Source organism: Balaenoptera ricei, chromosome 9 (assembly GCF_028023285.1).
Source record: "Balaenoptera ricei isolate mBalRic1 chromosome 9, mBalRic1.hap2, whole genome shotgun sequence".
NCBI lineage: Eukaryota > Metazoa > Chordata > Mammalia > Artiodactyla > Balaenopteridae > Balaenoptera > Balaenoptera ricei.
Window position 1 is genome coordinate 13,650,991 of NC_082647.1, and position 26,023 is coordinate 13,677,013.

Genomic DNA, 26,023 nt, shown 5'->3' on the forward strand with positions numbered 1-26,023 from the left:
TTTATTGCCATTTAAATTTCTAACGATGGAAGACCAGGGAGCCAAAACTCCCTCACCATTACTAGCCCCTCAATAACCAATTTTCATATCTTCAGCATGAGGTTTATGAAGATCTTTAGGTATGATAACCAAGAAAGGCTGTGTCTACACTTTTCAGAGAGAAGAAACCAATTGGCTGGGACACTGATATTTCCTGGCTTACTGGAGAGGAATTGCATGTAGAAGTGTTGGAGAATGTTCCACTTACAACACACAACTTTGTATGTACCTTTATATTTTTTTTAATGTCAGAAATCTTCAAGTTCTTGTGAATGAATTTTTATAGAGAATATGAAGTATGGATGAATAATTTTGGCATTGATATTTTACCTAAGTTGAAAATCAGTTCTGTTATTTAAAAAAAACAACACATATTTAAAGAGTTTTGTTTTAATTATACTTTATTTTTAATTTAAAAAAGTAATAACATGTATGTATGTATATAATTGACTCACTTTGTTGTACACCTGAAACTAACACAACATTGTATATCAACTATATTTCAATTAAAAAAAAATTAAAAAAAAAAAAGTAATAGATACTCATTATTGAAAGAAAATTCTTCAAAATTTGAGTGGTACAAAAGTATATCAAGTAAAAACATGAAAGTACCCTATCAGAGGTAAACAGTTGTTAATTGATTATTGTGTAGTCTTCCAAAGTCTTTCTGTATATAAAACATGTGTCTGTGAACCCAAAGTTTTCTCCTTTCTTTTTTTTCTCCCTTCCCTTTCCTTCATTATTTTCCATTTTTTCCTTTTTTTAAAACTAAAAAATGGAATCATGTTTTGTATGATAGTCTTCATTTCTTTTTTTTTTAAGTTAAACAAAGCATCATGGGCATCCTTCCATGTCAGTACACCTAGCTTTATAATGATTGCATAATAGTCCATAAGAATATAAATTCGGTATATTTAACCATCTCTCTTAATAGACATATAAGTTTTTAAGAAATCTGTTATATACATGGTAAATAGACTCTTCCTGCATACATCTTGACACACTTGTGTAAATGTTTCTGAAAGATAGACTAATGGAAGTGGAATAGCTCTCCTTGAGGACTGAAGAAAGATAGATGTTAAAGCTCTCCTTCAGTACTTCTCCCTTTATCTGGTTTTTGCATTTGCCAGAACCTAGCCTAAGCTAAGTGTCACCAGCATGAGGCCTGGAACAGTGGAACCTCTCTACCTCAGAGATAAGGTAGAGGGTACAGTTCCAGAGCTTGAGAACCTGTCCTCTAAAAGAGTAGGCAGGAGCCAAGATTAGAGTGATCTGTAAGGCAGGAATGCACTTCTTACTTTTCTATATATGGAATTTGGACCACAGTTTATTTTTCTAGATGGATAGTTTTTGCTACCCTTTTGGCATCAAGTGTTTTCCCTTGTGCCTTGTTGATTAGTACAGCTGGGCTCTTTTGATTTCCTGGGGGGTGTTAGTGTTTTGGAGGCTCCATTAGAGGTGAATAATGAGATCAGGTTTGTGCTTCAATAGATAAGGTATCTTTTGGACGAGTGTAAGATACACCTGATGCCAATCAGATTTACTGTGTAGCAGATAGTTTTGTAATGATGATATAAGAAGTTCAGTACTATCAACTTTTTTTTTTAAACCTGTAGAATTAAAGGAGCTGTTACAGTAGAGGATTACTGGACTGAATGTCAATATTATGACATAGTATGAGTGTGTTTCATGTTTGGTAATTGCAATCATTGTTGCTTTTGTTGTGGTCATCCATGTACAATGCTTGGTGTCAGTCTATTTATCTCTTGTAAAAATAAAATACAGTGTGTGTGTGTGTGAAAAAAAAAACCTGTAGAATTTTGAGAGGATAAATCTTAAGATTTTTTATATAAGTTTTTAGGAATTAAAAAAAAGTACTCTTTTTCTTATTCTTCTTAATTAGAAATTGGATATGAGGAGGTAAAAGAAGATCTAAGTTACTAACCTTAAGCAGTGCCTCAGGAAGGTCCTTGCCACAAGAGGGTAATGAAAGCAAACTGCATGTTAGTTGCAGAGTATGGAAATCTTCACAACATAATTGGAGAGCTGCCAGTTAATATTTGTTGAGATCTTTTCATTTGCCAATATTTTGTCTGATCTGGGGATATAACAATTAATAAGAAAACAGTATCCCTGCCTTAGAGTAGAGAGACAGATGATTTAATTAAAAGTTTTCATAAGCACTCTTAATTACCGTGTATGTTTAAAGTGCTATAGATACACAGAGTAGATTCCTAACCTGGCCTTTGAGGAGTCAGGAAGTTTTCCCAAAGGAAGAAATATGAAAGCTAAGGCCTGATGGATGAGGGAAGAGCAGATGAAGGGTGAAGGGAAGAGTACTCTAGACAGGGACTTCCCTGGTGGCGCAGTGGTTAAGAATCCGCCTGCCAATACAGGGGACACGGGTTTGAGCCCTGGTCCGGGAAGGTCCCACATGCCGTGGAGCAGGTAAGCCCGTGCACCACAACAACTGAGCTTGCGCTCTTGAGCCCGTGCTCTGCAGCAAGAGAAGCCCACGCACTGCAACGAAGAGTAGCCCCCGCTTGCCACCACTAGAGAAAGCCCACGTGCAGCAACAAAGACCCAAAACAGCCATAAATAAATAAATAAATATTTTAAAAAAAGAGTACTCTAGACAGAGGGAACAGCAAGAAAGGATGTTACCTTTTCAGTTTTGAAAGAAGTTCAGAATGGATGATACAAAGTTGGAGAGGCGGCTATTAGAGTGTAGCGTGTATATGGGTGGAGTAAGTTCGTGAGAGTCCTTGTAAGCTATGTTAAAGATTTAGACTTTTCCCTAAAATCATTGGAAATTTAATGATTATAATAGGGGAGCAGTGTGATTAGATTTGTGTTTTGGAGTGATTGCTCTTAGTGTCATAGGCAAGAGTAAGCCTGTGTTCTGCTTAGAAAGGGAAAGAAATCCTCTCCCTGCTTCTCTGGGCTGGCTTTTGTTGACTACTGCAGGAAGGCTGCTTATGCCTCCTGGTTTCATAGTCTGTTATAAAAGCGATTCCTTCAGTATATGCCTGCATCCCAGGAATCCTTGGGAACTGGCAGGGGGCAGGGAAGGTAGAGAACCAAGATTAAAAACAGATGCCATGTGTCCAGACCTTCCCATTTTCTATAGGCACTAAAGTTAATGTCTTCCCTCAGACAGCCCCACACCTTACAAATTAATGCATGTAAATTGCCTGTTCTATGGCCCCCACGAGTTTACCATCCATGTCTTGAATTCCAAAATAAGCATAAGTTGTGGCCCAAAAGAAAAGATACACCTTCCTGTGCCCACCTTTATTGACAAAGGTATATTCACAGATAGAGGTATACGTCACTTACTCAATTTATGCTCAAATGCATACCCACATTTTCTCCTGCTCAGGTGTTTTTCTCTCCTTTCTGCTTTCCTCCCTCCTGCCCTCCTTCCTTTTCTCTCCTTTTTTCCCCCTTCCTTTACATACAGAAACAACCAGTTACACATAGTTTTCACATATAAGTCAGTGACAGGAAGAAAGACTGCAACTGAGTAGATTAAAGAAGCAAGAGAAATTAGGGCTTCATGAAAGTCCGCAGATTATTAGGCGATTGAGAGTATGAGCAGTTAGCAAAAAGGATAAAGTGACTATAAAATGCTGATTCCTGTGAATACGTTTTGTATTTTTCTGTGCTCTAATTTCCAGAGATTATGCTAGCAATATAAAAAGATGCTTGCTTTAGTAAATAGTAGCCACATAAATATTAAAGAAGATTTTCTAATTGCTTTTAAATCCAGAGACAAATGGAAAAGGAACAAAGCTAAAAACAGTCAGTTGTTTTCTTATATCCCCTAGAAAGTGATACATAGACAAAAAGGTGAAGAAAACAAGAGCTACTCTTAAAACTATCTAAATGTTCTCAAAAAGCCAGAATGGATGATGTGCCAAGATACCATTGTCTTGATGAAGCATTATTTTTAATAACATTTTATCCAGTTAAATATGTGTTTATTGAAAAGAGTTTGATAAAGTGGGCGTTGAAATCAATTTAATGGATCGTGAAAAGCATTTACATGCAGTAGAATGGATTAGAAAATTCTGATATGCATTATGTATAGTTAGGGTAATATTATTATATGAATACAGGTGTGTCCTGGATCATGATGTATTTTTCTTACTATTGTGTGTGATTAACGCTGTCTGAAAAACTGAGATGAATTGAGAATATACAGCAAAGAACAAAGGACAAAATAGAGTCACCCATGCTCTCATCACTCTCAAATAGCCATTGTTAACATTTTGTTATTTGTTTATCCTTTTTGTGTTTTCTGCTTCTTATATATACAAACCAAACAGTTTAAAACAATTTCTGGTTTTGTTCGTTATCAAGATAGAGCTTCCCTGGCACAGTTCTGTTTATGTGACCCATGTTTGGCTTTTGACATGGAGTTCTTACATGTTGCCTTTTAAGTTTCACATAGAGGAATGTTCACAGATACATTTAGGTGTTCTAATCCTCTAACAAACTGATAATTTGTTAAAAGTAGTTCTTACCTACTGTTATGTGATTTTCCTGTCCCTTCTCCTAAGTTAGCAAGTTTAGGTAGGGTTGATCTGATTTTCATATAATTATAAACTAGTTTTTTTCTATTATAAATTCTTTTTTACATTTTAATCAAAGTATATTACATTTTAATCAAATGTATATAGTTTTTAAGATAGTGCACAGGGGTTTACCAAAAAAATCATCTGTTGCCCTATCCCTTGTTAGCCTCTAATGCCACTCTCCAGAGGAAATCATTCTTGTTTTCTTTCTTTTTTTTTTGTTTATTAGGTCCCATTTGTTTATTTTTGTTTTTATTTCCATTACTCTAGGAGGTGGATCAAAAAAGACCTTGCTGTGATTTATGTCAAAGAGTGTTCTTCCTATATTTTCCTCTAAGACTTTTATAGTGTCCGGTCTTACATTTAGGTCTCGAATCCATTTTGAGTTTATTTTTGTGTATGGTGTTAGGGAGTGTTCTGATTTCATTCTTTAACATGTAGCCATCCAGTTTTCCCAGCACCACTTACTGAAGAGACTGTCTTTTCTCCATTGTATATCCTTGCCTCCTTTGTCATAGATTAGTTGACCATAGGTGTGTGGGTTTATCTCTGGGCTTTCTATCCTGTTCCACTGATCTATATTTCTGTTTTTGTGCCAGTACCATGTTGTCTTGATTACTGTAGCTTTGTAGTATAGGCTGAAGTCAGGGAGTCTGATTCCTCCAGCTCCATTTTTTTCCCTCAAAACTGCTTTGGCTATTCAGGGTCTTTTGTGTCTCCATACAAATTTTAAGATTTTTTGTTCTAGTTCTGTAAAAAATGCCATTGGTAATTTGATAGGGATTGCATTGAATCTGTAGATTGCTTTGGGTAGTATAGTCATTTTCACAATATTGATTCTTCCAGTCCAAGAACATGGTATATCTCTCCATCTGTTGGTATCATCTTTAATTTCTTTCATCAGTATCTTACAGTTTTCTGCATACAGGTCTTTTGTCTCCCTAGGTAGGTTTATTCCTAGGTATTTCATTCTTTTTGTTGCAGTGGTAAATGGGAGAGTTTCCTTAATTTCTCTTTCAGATTTGTTATCATTAGTGTATAGGAATGCAGGAGATTTCTGTGCATTAATTTTGTATCCTGCAACTTTACCAAATTCATTAATTAGCTCTAGTAGTTTTCTGGTGGCAGTTTTAGGCTTCTCTATGTATAGTATCATGTCATCTGCAAACAGTGACAGTTTTACTTCTTCTTTTCCAATTTGTATTCCTTTTATTTCTTTTTCTTCTCTAATTGCCGTGGCTAGGACTTCCAAAACTATGTTGAATAATAGTGGTGAGAGTGGACATCCTTGTCTTGTGCCTGATCTTAGAGGAAATGCTTTCAGTTTTTCACCGTTGAGAATGATGTTTGCTCTGGGTTTGTTGTATATGGCCTTTATTATGTTGAGGTAGGTTCCCTCTGTGCCCACTTTCTGGAGAGTTTTTATTATAAACGGGTGTTGAATTTTGTCAAAAGCTTTTTCTGCATCTATTGAGATGATCATATGTTTTTTATTCTTCGATATGTTAATATGGTGTATCACATTGATTGATTTGCGTATATTGAAGAATCCTTGCATCCCTGGGATAAATCCCACTTGATCATGGTGTATGATCCTTTTAATGTGTTGTTGGATTCTGTTTGCGAGTATTTTGTTGAGGATTTTTGCATCTATATTCATCAGTGATATTGGTCTGTAATTTTCTTTTTTTGTAGTATCTTTGTCTGGTTTTGGTATCAGGGTGATGGTGGCCTCATAGAATGAGTTTGGGAGTATTCCTTCCTCTGCAATTTTTTGGAAGAGTTTGAGAAGGATGGGTGTTAGCTCTTCTCTAAATGTTTGATAGAATTCACCTGTGAAGCCATCTGGTCCTGGACTTTTGTTTGTTGGAAGATTTTTAATCACAGTTTCAATTTCATTACTTGTGATTGGTCTGTTCATATTTTCTATTTCTTCCTGGTTCAGTCTTGGAAGGTTATACCTTTCTAAGAATTTGTCCATTTCTTCCAGGTTGTCCATTTTATTGGCATAGAGTTGCTTGTAGTAGTCTCTTAGGATGCTTGGTATTTCTGCGGTGTCTGTTGTAACTTCTTTTTCATTTCTAATATTATTGATTTGAGTCCTCTCCCTCTTTTTCTTGATGAGTCTGGCTAATGGTTTATCACTTTTGTTTATCTTCTCAAAGAACCAGCTTTTAGTTTTATTGATCTTTGCTCTTGTTTTCTTTGTTTCTATTTCATTTATTTCTGCTCTGATCTTTATGATTTCTTTCCTTCTGCTAACTTTGGGTTTTGTTTGTTCTTCTTTCTCTGGTTCCTTTAGGTGTAAGGTTAGATTGTTTATTTGAGATTTTTCTTGTTTCTTGAGGTAGACTTGTATAGCTCTAAACTTCCCTCTTAGAACTGCTTTTGCTGCATCCCATAGGTTTTGGATCGTCATGTTTTCATTGTCATTTGTCTCTAGGTATTTTTTGATTTCCTCTTTGATTTCTTCAGTGATCTCTTGGTTATTTAGTAACGTATTGTTTAGCCTCCATGTGTTTGTGTTTTTTATGTTTTTTTTCCCTGTAATTGATTTCTAATCTCATAGCGTTATGGTCAGAAAAGATGCTTGATATGATTTCAATTCTCTTAAATTTACTGAGGCTTGATTTGTGACCCAGGATGTGATCTCTCCTGGAGAATGTTCTGTGCACACTTGAGAAGTGTAATCTGCTGTTTTTGGATGGAATGTCCTATAAATATCAATTAAATCTGTCTGGCCTATTGTGTCATTTAAAGCTTCTGTTTCCTTATTTATTTTCATTTTGGATGATCTGTCCATTGGTGTAAGTGAGGTGTTAAAGTCCCCCACTATTATTGTGTTACTGTCGATTTCCTCTTTTATAGCTATTAGCAGTTGCCTTATGTATTGAGGTGCTCCTATGTTGGGTGCATATATATTTATAATTGTTATATCTTCTTCTTGGATTGATCCCTTGATCATTACATAGTGTCCTTCCTTGTCTATTGTAACATTCTTTATTTTAAAGTCTATTTTATCTGATATGAGTATAGCTACTCCAGCTTTCTTTTGATTTCCATTTGCATGGAATATCTTTTTCCATCCCCTCACTTTCAGTCTGTATGTGTCCCTAGGTCTGAAGTGGGTCTCTCGTAGACAGCGTATATATGGGTCTTGTTTTTGTATCCATTCAGCGAGCCTGTGTCTTTTGGTTGGAGCATTTAATCCATTCACGTTTCAGGTAATTATCGATATGTATGTTCCTATTACCATTTTCTTAATTGCTTTGGGTTTGTTTTTGTAGGTCCTTTTCTTCTCTTGTGTTTCCCACTTAGGGAAGTTCCTTTAGCATTTGTTGTAGAGCTGGTTTGGTGGTGCTGAATTCTCTTAGCTTTCACTTGTTTGTAAAGCTTTTGATTTCTCCATCAAATCTGAATGAGATCCTTGCCAGGTACAGTAATCTTGGTTGTAGGTTCTTCCCTTTCATCATTTTAAGTATATCATGCCACTCCCTTCTGACTTGTAGAGTTTCTGCTGAGAAATCAGCTGTTAACCTTGTGGGAGTTCCCTTGTATGTTATTTGTGGTTTTTCCCTTGCTGCTTTCAATAAATTTTTTTTGTCTTTAATTTTTGCCAGTTTGATTACTGTGTGTCTTGGTGTGTTTCTCCTTGGGTTTATCCTGTATGGGACTCTCTGAGCTTCCTGGGCTTGGGTGGCTATTTCCTTTCCCATGGTAGGGAAGTTTTCAGCTGTAATCTCTTCAAATATTTTCTCGGGTCCTTTCTCTCTCTCTTCTCCTTCTGGGACCCCTATGATGCGAATGTTGTTGCATTTAATGTTGTCCCAGAGGTCTCTTAGGCTGTCTTCATTTCTTTTCATGCTTTTTTCTTTATTCTGTTCTGCAGCAGTGAATTCCAGCATTCTGTCTTCCAGGTCACTTATCTGTTCTTCTGCCTCAGTTATTCTGCTATTGATTCCTTCTAGTGTAGTTTTCATTTCAGTTATTGTATTGTTCATCTCTGTTTGTTTGTTCTTTAATTCTTCTAGGTCTTTGTTAAACATTTCTTACATCTTCTCAATCTTTGCCTCCATTCTTTTTCTGAGGTCCTGGATCATCTTCACTCTCAGTGTTCTGAATTCTTTTTCTGGAAGGTTGAGGTCCTGGATCATCTTTTTGATCCTGGTCTGAGGTCCTGGATCATCTTCACTATCATTTCTGAGGTCCTGGACCATCTTTTTCTGAGGTCCTAGATCATCTTCACTATCATTATTTCTGAGGTCCTGGATCATCTTCACTATCATCATTCTGAATTCTTTTTCTGGAAGGTTGCCTATCTCCACTTCATTTAGTTGTTTTTCTGGGGTTTTGTCTTGTTCCTTCATCTGGTGCATAGCCCTCTGCCTTTTCATCTTGTCTGTCTTTCTGTGAATATGGTTTTTTTGTTCCACAGGCTGCAGGATTGTAGTTCTTCTTGCTTCTGCTGTCTGCCCTCTGGTGGATGAGGCTATCTGAGAGGAAATCATTCTTAACTTTCAATGGTTTCTGTTTCAACCTCTTCTCGTGATTATTTTCATATTACTAAATAATAACTTTAAGCCACAGTTTCTTTCTTTATCAGTTTTAGACATTTACTTATGACCAGTTCCATAGGGAATTAGATCATTTGTAACATTACAACCTTCCTCCTCTTTTCTCTCTTCCTCTGAAGCATTTTTGTTTTTTGTGGGTTTTTTGGTTCCTCCATTGCATACCTTTGTAACTTTAAGTATGCCATTGTTTCTTGTTCTGTCAACACCAATAAGCATCTGTTAACTCCTTTCTTTGTAGAGTTATTGAAGTGTACCCTTATTCTGTCTTTCACCTCTGTTTCTTCCTTCTCCTGTCATCTCTGCTTTTACTTTTATGTAGTAAAGCTTGATATTAGTTAGTCTTTTATTTATTTCCCATCTTCTTGACTTCTGAGTTTAATTGGTTAGTGGGTGGGAGATAAATACATGTAGTCCATCTGTTATCTTGAATCCACTGGTTTTCATTTTAGTATCTTAGTGTTTAAGTCAGTTCTCATGATGTAAGCATATTAATCAAGAGTAAATAAGTTGATTTCTAAAAAGATTCTTACTAGTTTTTGAAATCCTCTACGATGTTTTACTTTGCAGGTACGGAAAACTTTTTTCACCTTAGCATTTTGTGACTTCTGTCGAAAGCTGCTTTTCCAGGGGTTCCGCTGTCAAACATGTGGTTATAAATTTCACCAGCGTTGTAGTACAGAGGTTCCACTGATGTGTGTTAATTATGACCAACTTGAGTAAGTAATCAAAAAATTTTTCTTTTCTGTCTTCCACTTTACATTTAACTTTTCTTAATGTGAAACTAGTATGTCTTGGAGTCTGTGGAAGTTTTCTGTACAGAAGAGTTGTTACAGGGAACTTTTTGAAGTGTGGCTAGAGAGTAATATGTAGTATAGCCAGTACTTCTCTCTCAAATTATAATTCTGGTTTGCTGTACATTTCATTTATGTTTTATATTCTCTTTTAATTAATAAAGATCCCTTGCCCATAGAAATCACTTTTAGATGGTTTTTGGGTGTTTCAATTAAATTAACCATTATATTTTTGGACCGCAGATTGGGGAATCTGGTTCTGTCAGCTATTTTGTAAATTAAGTGCTCTCTCTCTCTCAAAGTTAGTGTGCCTGTCTGTCTGTCTGTCTCTCTCTCTCTCCCTCCCCGCCCCTTCTCTTCCTCCCTCTCTTCCCCCTAGTCCCTCTCTTCCCCCTACTTCCTTTCTCAATAGATTGAGTCTATTTTAATCTCTTTTTGTGTTGTTACTGCTGCTAGTAAAGTCTTATTACTTTTTTTGATTACTTGAGTAGAGGGAATTCAACTCTGTACTTTAAAGTATATCATAATGATATAACCTAATTTTTAGCAGTAGATACATTTTCTTCTAATTCCTTAACCATAAAGCATGATTTTTCCCCTCTACTATGTAGAAATTTGCTGTATAGAGCAATTAGTTTTAGATTCTGAGCTTGCCTTTGAAAGTACAATATAATTTTTTACAGTAAGCCTTTAGACAAAAATACAAGTAATTGAATTTAACAATCCTTCCTGAAAATGGAATTTGATCTCAGACATTTTTGTTAATTCTTTAAGGTATTCTGGTATATGAAGCTTCTGGGTTTTGCACAAGTTAGGTTTGTTTTTGTTTTGTTTTTGTTTTTGCCTCACAGTTTGCTGTTTGTCTCCAAGTTCTTTGAACACCACCCAATACCACAGGAGGAGGCCTCCTTAGCAGAGACTACCCTTACGTCTGGATCATCCCCTTCTGCACCCCCCTCCGATTCTATTGGGTATGATTTGATTCCTGCTGCTCAGTGACATGCTATTTGAGCTGATTTCTTTGGAACTTTTGGTTAATTATAAACCTTTCCAACATTTGGATTGTTAAATTAAGGATTTTTTTTTTTCAGGTAGCTTATCACACCAGTCAGCTAATTTACGTACATTTGGTACAGATACAAAGGGTTAAAGCTGACATAGACTGTTTTAGGACCATTCTTGAAAAAAATCAAGCAACAGATAATTTAGAGTCCCTGCCTTGTGATCATTGCTTTATTTTTAATATCAGATATAGAAGTATATGATTTCCATTTAGAAAAGTAACATTAACATATGAGATAATGGCCGATGATTTAAAAATAGTATATAATTATAATCTACAATTTATGATATATTATTTTAAACTGTGTGATAAATATTATCATGTTTACAGGAGAAGAGAGAATAGTGAGAGAGGGTAGTCAACATTTAATCAAGAAAGTGGGATTTGAACTGGACCGTAAAGAATTCTAGAATCTGAATGAGCATAGGAAATAAAAGCATGGTGATGGTGGGGGCACGGGGGCAAGGGGAGAAGGGAGGTACAAGCAGCATATCTTCATCTTCTAGTATACCCATTTTCTTTAGATCTGCTAATAAAATTTATTAGATTTAATCCAGGTTTTTGTTTTTCTTACTTAAAGACCAGTGTCCTTTGCGTACATATTTCTGACTTATTGTGTACTACATGTTGCTGTCATAGTTTTAATTCAGTAAGTTTCAAGAATGACTTGCTGTCACTACACCAGATCAGTTGTGTTAATTAGACTACCCTATTCAGTTGTAGTAAATTCAGGCTTTTTCCACTTTTAAGTTCTAACTTAAAGTATGTTACTGCTTTGAGACTTTAAATCACCTCTAAGTAGTGTTTAAAAAGTCAGTGTACTTTCCAAAACTTTTTAAAAGCTAATATTGTCACTTTTACGTTCTTTTTACCTGCTCCCAAAATCCCTTGCCAACGGCTATTATTGGCTGTCTAAAGCAGAAATAAAGACAGCTTTGTCACAAACTAAAAATTTCTCAATTATCAGAATAAAAAGGACCAGTAGAACATGCTAATTTTCTTAAAGGCTAGTTCCATCAGCCTTACCTATAATTCTCATTGGGCTTATAGCAGTTTTTTAAAGTACATAATATTTTATTATTTTTATTTCCCTTCTAAGTGGATTCATTTAGATAAAGTCAAAATTTCTTTCCCTACCCTTGAAAGTGTGCTTCAAAGAAGCACAGATTCTTGGTTCAGATTCTATTAACATATTTTATTTAGAAGCTTTTTGTCACTATTTGGCTTCTTTGGCTCTTTCAACCTTTATCTAGTCCTTTTCTACTGTATTTTCTTCTCATTCCTCTCTAAACCCTCTCCCGTCTTAAAAATGTCTTTTTATTCCCTCAACATTGTCTTTTTGGCTGTCTTATTAACCACTAGATAATGCTGGTTAGTTACAGAGTTCGCATAAGATGGGGTGCAACGATAACCAGTCTCTGAAGAGAGGCTGTTAGCACTGCGTCATTCATTGGTCCTGATGGAGCTCACTAAGACAGTCACACCTCGTCAATCAAGTGACACTCATTTCTTAGCTCCCTAGGATATTCCTTCTGAGGGGCACAGACTTCTCACAGGTGTTTACAATCTATTCTCAAAACTTTAATGTGCTCTGTGAGTGCCAGGTTCATTTTGGGAGCAGTGAGAGATCATAGACTTTGTTATTTATCCACAGTACCAAAATAGGTCACTCTGTCACCTATTTTGATGGTTTCATCAAAAAGCAGTTTTTACAAATATTTACTTTAATGCTTAATATATTATTTTCCTATGTGTCTTGTATCAATTATTGGGCATGGTAAACATTTCAAAATATGAGAGATTGACACTCTGAGAATCATCTTTTGAATTTGGAAATGATCTTTTGCTATTATTGTTCAGGATTTTAATTCAACTCTTGTATAAAGTAATAGGTATATCTTTTAGGTCCTGAAAAACACATGTATGTTTTTAAAAGATTTATAATTTCCTAATATTGATACTTCCCATAAAAATTTCACTTTAGTAACTTCAACTATCAAGAAATGGCAAAGGTAGAAAAATTGGCAGACATTATTCAGTCAGTGCCTACCTAGAGCATTTTTGTATAACTTTAAAGGACAAGAGTTTCTTCAGCTGATTAATAACAGGTAATTTTTAGCCATTTGTAGATTTCTCTGGAGTTTTCTGGATAAGAATCAGTGTTCTTATCATTGATACTCCCTGGAGCGTCTGCTTGAGCAAAGCAGCTTTGTCAGTGTTAGTTGCAAGCACATATTAGTTTTTTAAACTAACACTTTTAAAAGCCATTACTGCTGAATTTTTAATGCTTTATTTTAAAGATTTTATTTGAGAATATGAAAACAAGAAAATCTTTATATCATCCATTTTTCTATGTTATTATCTCTATAAAGTTGATCTGAATCTTATCTTCCAATCACTTGATTTTTCCAGGCCCCCAGTTCTCACCAGTCCGTCTCCTTCAAAATCCATTCCAATTCCACAGCCTTTCCGACCAGATGAAGATCATCGAAATCAGTTTGGACAACGAGACCGGTCCTCATCAGCTCCAAATGTGCATATAAACACCATAGAACCTGTCAATATTGATGTAAGTATCCAGCAGTGCTCGAACTTAGAAAATTCCAATGTGTTTCTTTATTTTTTCTGCTACATTTATAATATAGATCAGAAATAAGTGCCATCTTTCATTTATCACATTTATTATAAGTGATAGACTTTTCATGAATTACAAATCAGAAAAGCCTTTTCATCTTCTCTGATGGCATAAAATATTTAACTGGCACCGAATTATAGAGTTATTCTCATTTTTTTTCCTTATGACACCATCTCTGTAAAAGTCTTATCTTCATTTATTTAACAGATAATCCACTTGACCATTTTGGGGTAAAGAAAAAATAAGAATACACTTGCATATTTCCTATTTAGATCAATTTGAAATCTTTACCTAAATTTTGAAAAGTTTAACTTTGAGTTAAATAACCCTTAAGGACTAATCATTACTTTATGTACTTCTCATGAAAAGCTACCTTTTACCTTCTTTACTTTCTTGAGTATACCATTGGATTCCATCTCTACACAAGTCAGTTATTTTAGTCTCCTTCTGGGGCTGGTCACTCTTGAATTTTTTTACTTTCCTGGTTTATCTTATACACTATAAGTTAATTATGTACATTAGTGTCACTTCTTCGATTTGACCTTAACTCCTGGACAGCAGAAACCATTCCTAATATAGTTCCCTAACATAGGAACTATTAGGTGTTAGTTGGCACCTAACATAAGAAGTCATCAAAAAGTATTTGTATTAGTAAAAGGGTTAGAAGACAAAACAGAGGTCTGTTTCCCATAATATAGACCAGGGATCAACAAACTCTAAAAGGGCCACATAGTAAATATTTTAGGCTTGTGCGTCATATGATCTCTAATGACAACTGTTGAACTCTGCCAGTGTAGTGTGAAAACAGCCATAGATAATACATTTTAAACAAATAGGTGAGGCTTTATTCCAGTAAAACTTTAGTAAAGCAGGTGGCCAGCCCATTGTATTTTGCCAGTCCCTGATATAGACAAAAGAGAAGGAAGAGATGAGAAAAAAGATGAGATACGCAGGATCAATCCAAAAGGACTGGTTCATTCAACTATCAATACATCATCTCAGTAACTGAAGAGAATAAAGAGCCCTTGCTATCTGAGCTGTGGTGGGGTTGGGATCACTTCTCCCAGAATTTGTACTTTAGAATAAAAAATGTGGGTTATCCTCAGTCTCTGTCTGTAATAAGCAACAAAACAAAAAAGCCACCAAATTTGTTTGCCTTGGAAAGTAATTATATTTATAAAGGAATTTGAAACTGTTTCCCCATGTAAGCAGGATAGTGAAGTTACTGAGGGGTCATGTGTATGTTAGAGGACAAGGGTTGTTCTCATTATACCGGCATTCCTTATGTGAGTCCTCATAAGGTTGAGTGAAGAAGCAAAAATTATCCTAACAGGAAAATAATCACTAATTAACAGACTCCCTTAATATTAGTCTCCACTCACATATCCCTCCCCATTTAATACCAGCTTGCATTCCAGCCCTTTTCCATCACTATCCAACATTTCAGTGAAAACATAAAGCAGATTGATTGTGAATCTGACAACAAAAATAAGATTTTAAGGATTTTATGAAGACAGTGAAAAAGTCACTTGGTAGAACTACTCAAATCTTATAAAGTCATTGAGAAATAAGGGTACAGCAGAATTAAATTAGTCCAGTTAACAGTAAAAGAGAGAAAGTCTATAAGGATGACAAGAGAATAGGCTTTTCAAGTGAAAATGATTTAAATATCATAGGATTGATGGAGGCCTTTGAGGGATTGATGAAGTCCTTTAAAATTTTTATAAAAATGATGATGATTGTGATGTAAAAGATGAATATGAAATTAAGAATTTCAATTTGTGCTGTCATAAGTTTGATATTATTACCAATGAAAACTTGATTTTTTCTGTATTAATTCTAAGGATTAGCATACTGTTGAAATTATAACTTAAAGTTTTGTTGAATGTAAAAGAAAATAAACTTCTTATAAATCTTAATTTCATTTTTCAAGATACATTCCCAAGTCAGACTTTCTTCCTATTTTTTACTATGAAATTTTTTCTCTATTTTTATTGGATTCATTTAAAGTAGCCTTTTCTTAATATCAATTTTTCTCAACTAATAAGGTCTTCTTCTGTCTGGCTAGACCTGAATACAAAGGAAAAAAAAATAGAGAGGGAAATATGGAAATAAGGAGATTGTGTGAAATAAGAAATCACATCTTATTTCTAGATCTATTGTCAGTTAGATCTATTAGATCTAACTGTCAGTATGTTCAAAGTTGTTACCTTTGTATTTATTGTCAGATCTATTGTCAGTTAGATCTATTGTCAGTATGTTCAAAGTTGTTACCTTTGTATTTACTTTCAAAACTGATGTTCTTTTAGACTATTTCTCTTTATGTCTTAGTGTTATTAAGTTTCTCCTATTCTCTTAGGCTTGAACATTAGGAGTGTCATCTTTATATCTTGCTTTTTCATCTTCCCCTATAAGCAAATAGTCATAAGGTATCACCTTTCCTTTTGATATACGTCTCAAATTTGTTATTACTACCACCATTTGGGCCCATATTTCTTCACTTGAACTACTTATTACATTAATCTCCTAAATAGATTTCCTGCCATTGATTTCTCTCTGCCCATTTCCATTTTTTATTGCTATTATCAGAATAATTTTTATAAAACCTCTATCATCATCTGTTCCTTTGTTCCAAAACTTTCATTTACTTCCCATTGAAAAATATAAACCTTTTAGCATTTCATTCAGTTTCAGTCATTTCATTCAATTTCAGTCATTATTTGTCATTTATTATTCCAGTAAACCAGATTTAATATTTACTCTGGGATAGGCACTGTGTCAGAATAGGGAATTAAGATGAATTAGCACAGTCTTTGCCCTCAAGGAGGTCACAGTCTAATGGAAATGGATGAATCAGCCATATAAATAAATAAACACAAAATATACAGTGATAGTTTATAGAAGGGGATGATAAACCCTACCTGGTTAAATGTAGTAATGTTTAGCAGAGAAGGGACAACATTTAAGCCAGACTGTAGAAGATGAGTAGGAAGGAGTCGGAGTTTATTCAGTGCACTAGGTGGGGGTTTTAAGAAGGAAGGGCATTTGTTACGGAAATGGTATGTGCAGAAATATAGAAGTACCTTTATGTGGGTTGTAATGAATAGTTGGTATTGTAGGAGTTTAGGGTTCAGGAGAAGGGTGGGGAATGGTAGAGGATGAAACTAAGTAGGTAGAGTCCACACTGAGAGACATTATGTTATTACTCTGAGGTCACTATAGTAGTTGGTAATAGGGGGTCCGATAAACTGAGTGGGAAAGAAAGTGATCAGCTCTTTACTTTAGAAAGTTCTTTTGAATTAGTGAGAGATTTGATAGGCACGATTGTTAGGATGGATACTGTAAATGGCTACTGTTAATGCTTACTATGTGCTAGGTACTTTACTAAGTACTTCACATACATTTTCTTATTCTGTCCTCACAAACACTTGTGAGTTAAGTAGTAGTATTATCCTTATTTTACTGTTAAGAAAATTAGATTTAGAGATATCAGGAAACTTACCCCAGATCACACAGGTGATAAATGATTGAAATGGGGTAAAACCTGGTCTTTCTTTCTTATCTCAATCACTGTTCTATATAGTAGTAGAGGAGAGAAGTGAAAGAGATGAGAAGTAACAAAAGATAATGCCTAGGGACTTCCCTGGTGGCGCAGTGGTTAAGAATCCGCCTGCCAATGCAGGGGACACGGGTTTGATCCCTGGTCTGAGAAGATCCCTCATGCCGCGGAGCAGCTAAGCCTGTGCGCCACAACTGCTGAGCCTGTGCTCTAGAGCCCACGAGCCACAACTACTGAGCCCGCGTGCCACAACTACTGAAGCCCACGTGCCTAGAGCCCATGCTCTGCAACAAGAGAAGCCACCGCAGTGAGAAGCCCGTGCACTGCAACAAAGAGTAGCCCCCTCTCACCGCAACTAGAGAAAGCCTGCGCACAGCAAAGAAGACCCAACGCAGCCAAAAATAAATAAATAAGAAATGGTGATTAAAAAAAAAAAAAAAGATAATGCCTAGAGTTGTCTGGCTTAGGTGAATAGATAGTATTTATTCTATCCATTAAGATAGGAAATGCCAAAGGAAGAAGAACAGGGTTTGTAGAAATGAAAATGTTAACTTTTATTTTGGACACCTTGACTTTAAGGTGTCTGTGGAACTTTCCTTGTTTAGAAGTCCAGTAGCAGTTGAAATAAGGACCTTGAGTAGAGATACAGATTTAGAAATAGACTATTTTTGTCAGTTAAAGTCATGGATGTAAGTGATATTACTCAAATACTATATGTAAACTGAAAAGAGGGTAGACATGCAACCCCAGTAAACATTAACATTTGAGATACAGGCAGAGACTGTCATTCTCTGTCTCCATTTTAGGCTTCTCTTCCTAACTTTAGCTTCAAATAAGTAAGAGAAAGTAGTGTTGCAGAAGCCAAAGGGAGAAAAGGGGACTTCAAGAATGCCTAAGTAGTTGATGGCAGTTGCCATTGAGACTCAAATGAGATAAGGACTGGAAATGACTATTGGGCAATTACAATGTCATTTTTACTTCATTGAGAGCTGTTTTAGAGGACTGTTGGAGGATAGCAAAACCAGTTAAAGATGTGGGATTAAGTGCCAATTCTGAGAAGCTTGGCTATAAAGGAATGATGAAAGGGCCATAGATTGAAGCAGAGACTTGAGCATATTTGTAACTTCAGGGGAAGAAGCAAGTGAAGAGAGAGGTTAAAAAATAACAAAGAATAACTGAGGTAGTAAAATTCCTTGAACTTGGAAGTGATGTTCCTCAGAGGCTATGAGGAATTAAAGATGAACATAGCTAGCTCCGTAGCTCTTTACAGGCAGTATGACCATGGGCAGATGACTTAACCTTGAGGCGTGTAGTGTCTACCCCTTGTAGTGATTTGAAAATGCTTATTGTTCTTGGCACAAAATAAGAATTCAAAAATTATAGCTAATATTATTATACAAATGTTTGTAGATATAGAGACAGAACAGAATGTTCTTTGATAGTTTCTGATTTCTCTGTCATGCTAAAAAAGGGAAGAGATATAAGTAACAAAGGAACCCCATAGGAGATTGGCAAAAAGTTTGAAATAGCCAGTATTGGAATACTAGAAGATCCTATTTAACCTAGGTCACATAGATAAAGATTGTCAAGGAGCTTTAAGAACATATTTGAGATTGGAAAATATAAGTTTATGGTGGTTATTAGCAGTAGGTTGTCTAGAAGACTTTTTTTTTTTTTTTTGCCGCGCCTCTCAGCTTGCAGGATCTTAGTTGCCCGACCAGGGATTGAACCCGGGCCACGGCAGTGGAAGTGCAGAGTCCTAACCACTGGACCACCAGGGAAGTCCCCCTCTGCTTTTCTTTTCTGCATTCCTGTCTACCCCTCAAACCCCAACACTTAGATCATCTTCTTCAAATGCTTCACCAATGGCCAAGTTCTATAGTTATTTATTTATCCTGTGAACTTAACGTAGCATGAAGAATCTTTTCACCCGTACTATTTATTTGGCAATTAACTAAGCAACTTTGGCACCTTTTTTATTGTTTTCTTAAGCTTTTATTCTTATATCACATAATTTCTGTGTGTGTATATCTTTCTTACACTTAGATTATAAGCTCTCAAGAACACAAAGTTAGTGAGACCACCATGATTTTTTATATTTATTGATAGTCACACAACCCCTAACATTTAGCATCTTATTTGGAGATATGAGTATTTGTTGATTATTCTGTAGAAAATGTTAAAGGCTTTATATAATACATTGAATATGACAGAAATACATCTGTAAAGAATGTGCTCTTTGTTTTAGCCTATAAATGAAAAGCTGCCTATTTGCAAAGAGACTTTGAGCTTATTTAGAGACCTCATATTTAAGTTATACTGGGTAGATTAAGTTCTGTCTGTCAGGGTCCAAATTGCATTGCATTGCCAGTAGGCTCTTCCCCCACTGCCCTGCCCCACCACGTTGTCTGTTGTAAAATGCTGTATTTTAATAATAAAGACATTTTTTTTCCCCCTTCTAGTGTGTCCTTACACATTTATATTTTTATAATTGTGTCAGTGTACATTTAATTTTGTATTCTTTTTTATTGTAAACATGTTTCATGAGTCAAGCTTCATAATTGTTTTAGTAGCTACATCATACTTACTAAATTGATACACTATAATTTAGTTAACCAATATGTCAGTATGCCTAAAATAGGGAAATAATTTCTGGTTTTTTAGTATAATGGATAATGTTGCACTAAACATCTTTGTGCATATCATTTTTTCTTCTGAATTATTTCCTTAGGAAAAATTCCCAGAAGTGGAATTACAGGATCAAAGGGTATGAACATTTTATGGCTCTTAATATGTGCCAGTAGAATTTTTTTTAAGAATTAATGCAGCCATTGGTTTTGAATGGCCTGAAATGGATTTCAACATTTCGTCAGGACTAATAATCCCTTCAATCTAGGGTTAGGTTGACGAGTGCTTCAAATTTTTTATTTTATCATGTTCACTAGCTAATTCCATATTCTTTCTGTTTCGTGAAGTAATTTATAAGGCAGGTATTATTTTGAATTAACCTTTCTGTGAATGCTTAGTGGAAAATAAAATGTTATTACTTTCTTAACATATGCTTTGATTAAATATACATTACTATTTATTTGTAGGACTTGATTAGAGACCAAGGGTTTCGTAGTGATGGAGGTAAGTAGTGATTTCAATTTAAAAAAAAAATCAGGGAAAAATGCAATTGCTTTGCTGCTTGTCTCCTTTATATTTGCTTCTTTCATGAAACACAGACACAGAGAAAAATGTGCAGAGAAAAACCAAAAATTGTTTGCTTTTCTTTAGTATTTATCATTTATCTCTAATAAAATTTTAATTAATTCATAGCTGGAGAAAAAGAGAGGACATAAAAGGGAGTCTTAAATGTACTATCTACAGTTTTTAGATGTTGTTGTCGAGGAGAGATCCTTAATTATTTTACCCACTTTATTCCTAACCACCTCCACTAATACTTAAAGATTGAGCTTACAACCAGTTAAAACGTGACTCCTACATCATTCTTGGGGAGAATCCCTGGGGTTGCCTGCTACAACTTGTCAGTTTGTTAGACATTGTCAGCCACTTCCCTCCAGCTTTCTAGAAGGCTTTGGAATATATACTTTATAGCATGGACCCCTAATAGAAAAGCCTAGTTCACCTTTTACTAGTCCAGTAAGTAAAATAAGCAAATGAGAAACTGAATTGAGATTTCTTACAGAATTTTCATCAGATGTTCACTCTAGCACACAGTGAAAATTGAGAGCATAGCAAAACATTACTTTAGAAAATACTTTTTAAATAAGATTTTACCCCCATAAGATTTTTCTAAGAGATGGTGTTTGAAACTATCTTGACGTTTTCTTCCAGGTGGTCCTTTATGCTTACCTCTTCAGCTGTCTTCTATTTAATAAGGAAGCCCTACAATACCTGCATATCTTGTTTAGAGTTGGTCTCTTCACTGTGACCTACTTTATATTCAAAATATCTAAGCCCAGGCTCAAAGATACTTTATGTTGAATAAACATTGAGTAAACCATCTTTTGTTGTAATATTTATACATACCTGTGGACCTACCAAAATAATAAGCCTGCGTTATGTACTCTGGACTTAGTATTTACTATAGCACATAGTTATAAAAGTTTTTTTTTTTCCTGTTTGTTATTCCATGAACCCACCAATTAATGTTGCTGCCAGTTTGACTTTCATATGTCTTAATAGCTGTGGCTTTTGATAATTTTGCCCAATACATCCAGCATTTAAATGTTGCCATCCTGTTAGCATCACAGAGTTAACTTAGTCCGAAAAATTGCCTGCTTAGTACCAAAAATCAAATGCCATTTCTTATCCTTTTTGTGAATCACTTTATAAAGAATCATTGGAATTTTATGAAAACAAGCAGATTTTTTAGACATCCAGAATTATTTTGTGAAGCAGGCTTCAACTCATTTATTCCCCGTGACTTCTTTCATTTCTTCTGTGTGTCTGTCTTCCTGTGTTTGCCTGCCCCTCTCTTTTTCTTCTAACAGCCCCTTTGAACCAGCTGATGCGCTGTCTTCGGAAATACCAATCCCGGACTCCCAGTCCCCTCCTACATTCTGTCCCCAGTGAAATAGTGTTTGATTTTGAGCCTGGCCCAGTGTTCAGAGGTAGTTGGGCTCTTCTTTCTTGTTTTCACCCAAAGCAAACTAAATATAAACAACAGATACTGTTTGTGCCTCACCCTCACAGTGTGTGTTTGTAAGTGTGAGAGTTTTCAGTACTAAATTTCTGCTTGGCCTGGCTGGAATGCTCTGAATGTGCTTCTCACACATACTCACCACCACAAGCTTCCTGTATGCTGTCTGTCATAAATTTTTAAAAGCAAGAAAATTCTGAGCTGAGATTTCCATCTTGTTTTTTGTTATATTACTTACTTTTTGGTCTTGATAATTTCTTAAACTCAGTGGGTGACAGTAAATAATGTGGGGAGGGGCTTCTTCAAGCTGAATTTATTTTACTTTAATCCATTTAGGTGATAGCCTTGATGGCTGCTAATAATGGTTATCAAATTTTTTGGTTTTTACAAAAAGTGGAAATCCCTATTATGAGTTCTTACTAGACTTTTCGCTTTATTTTTCTGTAATATGTGTCCTTTTTTTAAAAACGTAGGACATGTATATTTTATATCAAAGGTAGGGAACTTAAAGAAGATTTGTAATATATTTGGGGTATTTTAGCACACTTCAGAAAATTAGGATTTATACTTTCGGTTATGCCCTCATGTGAGGAAAAAGTTAGCAGTATAATTTCACTCACATTTTATCTTTCCATCCTTTAATTACTCACATTTTATCTTTCCATCCTTTAATTATCCATCCTTTAAACTGATTTTTAAAAATTTAAGTCAAAATTTAGATGGGTGTCTTGCTGTAAATATTTTTAATGAATTATATTTACTGGCTTTTGCTAGTCAGTGTCTTTTAACTTATTCTGAATGTAATGGTGGCATTTCAGATTTTTGCTCTCAGCCCAACTTTCTCAGAAAATCCATGGAATGGACTGGAAGTTATAGAGTACTGAGTAGTGTAATTAAAGTGATACAATATAGCACTGAGTAGATCAGAATTGTGAAGCCTGGGTATTCAGTTAAGGCTTTATGATGTTGCAAATTATCAGTGGAAGGCAGAATATGGATTGTGCTCTAATTAATAGACATTCCAGTTACCATTTTCTTTTAGAAAATTGCATGTGAGGTCATGGAAATTCCACATGATGACATATGTGGTGTAGTAATGAGAAAAGTTCTACACAGTTTTAACATTTAAATGTTGCCATTAGTATTCTGATCCTTGTTCTTTGAAAGATAGTGACTTTTTAACTAGAGAATAGTTATCTACTTTTTAAAAAAATTGAAGTCTTTTTGTTCTGTATGTGCAAACATTACCTGACATCTCAGTCCTACTTAGCTATACTCAGGCCCCACTAGGAGTCATTGCCCTGAACCCCTCTGAACCAGGTGCTTTCTGTACATGAATTGGGATTTTTGCTCAATCAGCATTTGGAAAAATATCCATCAGAAAGGTATGCAACCCTGCCAACTGAGTCCATTTTCAAAGAGTGTACCCCTTGGACTCATTTGGCTGATAGAATTTTTCCATTTGTAGTAACTTGGCTGAGAAGCCATAGCACTTACCTTGCCCTCATTTTATAGGCAGAGATTTTTCAGAAAGTCTTGAGAAACCTGCTTGGCTTTGTTTGCATTAACTTTGTTATGCAGGTAAAATTCATCTTTGTTTAGCAAAATAAGCCTCCAGGAACCAATGAAAGTGACCAGTATCTCTCACTCTTAAATAGTATAGTATGTAGTATAGGATTTTTTAAAATTTTAGTGGCTAATATGAAAGAGCCAGGTAATGTCAACATTATGGCCGTTATTAGAATATGTTTCCATTTGGGGAATTTCTATCTTTTTTTTTAATTGATAAGCTGTTAAGGTAACATAATTTAAAGTTTATTTTTTATATTCCCTTTTAAGTTGAGTTTGCTTCTTGTTTTTTGATCAAAGAAAAAACTTGGGAGTATTTTTTAGTGTTTATCTCTTATTTTAAAAAGATTATTTTTCTCCTAGACTCTGCACCAATAAACAAAGTATATATCTGTAATCAGACGTTTTAAAGGTCATGAAATTGACCAGAAAGCTAAAAGTATAAAACTGAAAGAAATTATAGTTTTTTAATTTAAAGCTAGTCACCAAATGAGGCTCCTTTTTTGCCTGTCCTTTCCAAATGATCTGTATTAGAACATATACTGCATTTTTAAAATAAGTCTAAATCTCCCTCTACCCTCTGTCCCCAATAAGCTAATGTACTTGATCCTCCTTTAATAGATACATTTCCCTTTCACTAACTTAGGATCAACCACAGGTTTATCTGCCACGCCCCCTGCCTCGTTACCTGGCTCACTCACTAATGTGAAAGCATTACAGAAATCTCCAGGACCTCAGCGAGAAAGGAAGTCATCTTCATCTTCAGAAGACAGGAATCGAATGGTGAGAGTATATGATATCTTTTTTCCTCTAAGTTCTGTCTTCTTAGAAGTCATAGGCAAATGTATTGTCACCTTTTAGATATATGATATATAGTGGCGTATATGTCCATATTTGACACAGAATTCCCATAATCAAATAAATTTAAGAGCTGATAGTTTTTCGCTTAAAAACAAAACACAACACTCATTTTTGCTCTCAACTCTAATATCATTGAGTAAAAGGCAGTTTTGGAAGAGCAGGAATAGTGTTCTGTTTCTAAACTATGGAAAGAGAGTAAGCTAGTATTTTAGGAGGCATGATGAGGCATGTATGTTCTAAAGAGTTGGTCTGAAATACAAATATCTACCAAAGGACATTCTTCCCTAATGAAAAATTGACTGTCTGCTGTAAATTAAATCTATATTAAAAACTAATCATTTTAGCAATAGTATATGTTGGATATGTGGGTCCTTTATCATCCCAAAGTGATTGTATATGTTGATAATTTTTTTTGAGAGAGATTGGGTCAGATAAGATATATGAGGAAATTTAGCACTGACTGGGAGAAAGTAATTAGATTATCAACAGCCATAGTACGTTAACTTAACTTTTTGGCCTTTGGAGCCAAAACTAGTCACAAACGTATAGCACTTATCTTGCTCCTAGTAGTCTTCCAAATGATAAAAAAGCCGCTTTATTTTATTGATTTTAATAATAAAATTTAATAATAGTAACATTTCTGCTCATACCCAATAAATAATTTTTATTTTTTAATAAACTATTTCCACCCTAATACTGACTTAGGTCTTAAACTTAAGTTCTATATTGTAAGAATCATCCTTCTATTATTCCTCTAGAGTATGGGTTTTTTTTGTTGTTTTTTCCAAAGTTCTTGCTCTCTTCCTAACTTACGTCCCTTTCAGGAATAGGGAAATGTACTTAGTGTGAAGCATAAGATTTTCCTTTTTTGTTTGCCTTGGCTTGACTTTTGCACTATTTTTATCAAGAAAACACTTGGTAGACGGGATTCAAGTGACGATTGGGAGATTCCTGATGGGCAGATCACGGTGGGACAAAGAATTGGATCCGGGTCATTTGGGACAGTCTACAAGGGAAAGTGGCATGGTATGTATGTAATACAGTGACCTTGTCACAAATTATAATAATAGAATATAATAACTTTTATAAAAAAATATCAAAGGGAGTATTCACTGTTTGCATCATTAAGGTAATTTTGATCAGATGCAAGAGTCCTCCAAAGGTTTATAACAGAAATTATGGGAAATAAAAACTGGATTCACAGCAGCCAGAAGTTTAATCTTTATACTACAGTAATAATTTTTAAAGATGATAATCCTCCAGATGAGCTAGTCCCCAAGATTTGTTTTTATTTTTATAAGTCTTTCTGCTGGTAATTTTATTTGTATTATAAACCACAAGTAGACATACAAAAAGAGTACTTACCAAAGGAAAGACTGGGCAGTAAACATATAAAAAATGTTCAGTCTCACTAGTTGTGAAAGAATTACAAATTCAAAAAATAGAAATCATTATTGCCTCTCAAATGAGTTATCTTTCTTTGAAAAGATAATCAAATGGACCAAGTTTTTTTTTTAATTGATTATATTTAGAGTTGTGATTGTAATGCTGCTGGTGGAAACATAAATTGCTATGAATTTTCTGGGGGGCAGTTTGGCAATATATATATAGAGCCAACAATTCCGTTTGTAGAACAGGAACAAACGTGTGTGCAAGTATATTCATTAGAGATTTGATATTAATGAAAAATGGAAATAACTTAAG

At 34.9% G+C, this 26,023-nt stretch overlaps 1 protein-coding gene across 8 annotated transcripts in view; it reads left to right on the plus strand.

The window, feature by feature from the left end:
• The window catches only part of BRAF (B-Raf proto-oncogene, serine/threonine kinase), a 158,848-nt gene that overhangs the window by 86,807 nt on the left and 46,018 nt on the right, over positions 1 to 26,023 (plus strand). For 5 of the 8 annotated variants that reach the window (XM_059933219.1, XM_059933212.1, XM_059933211.1 and 2 more), the window contains exons 5-12: positions 158 to 260; positions 9,761 to 9,909; positions 10,836 to 10,955; positions 13,460 to 13,616; positions 20,337 to 20,373; positions 21,741 to 21,860; positions 24,105 to 24,241; positions 25,228 to 25,345. In XM_059933219.1, coding sequence (XP_059789202.1) covers positions 158 to 260; positions 9,761 to 9,909; positions 10,836 to 10,955; positions 13,460 to 13,616; positions 20,337 to 20,373; positions 21,741 to 21,860; positions 24,105 to 24,241; positions 25,228 to 25,345 — 941 coding nt within the window. The remainder of the gene's footprint in view (positions 1 to 157; positions 261 to 9,760; positions 9,910 to 10,835; positions 10,956 to 13,459; positions 13,617 to 20,336; positions 20,374 to 21,740; positions 21,861 to 24,104; positions 24,242 to 25,227; positions 25,346 to 26,023) is intronic. The other 3 variants (XM_059933218.1, XM_059933216.1, XM_059933217.1) reach the window with 1 other exon arrangement.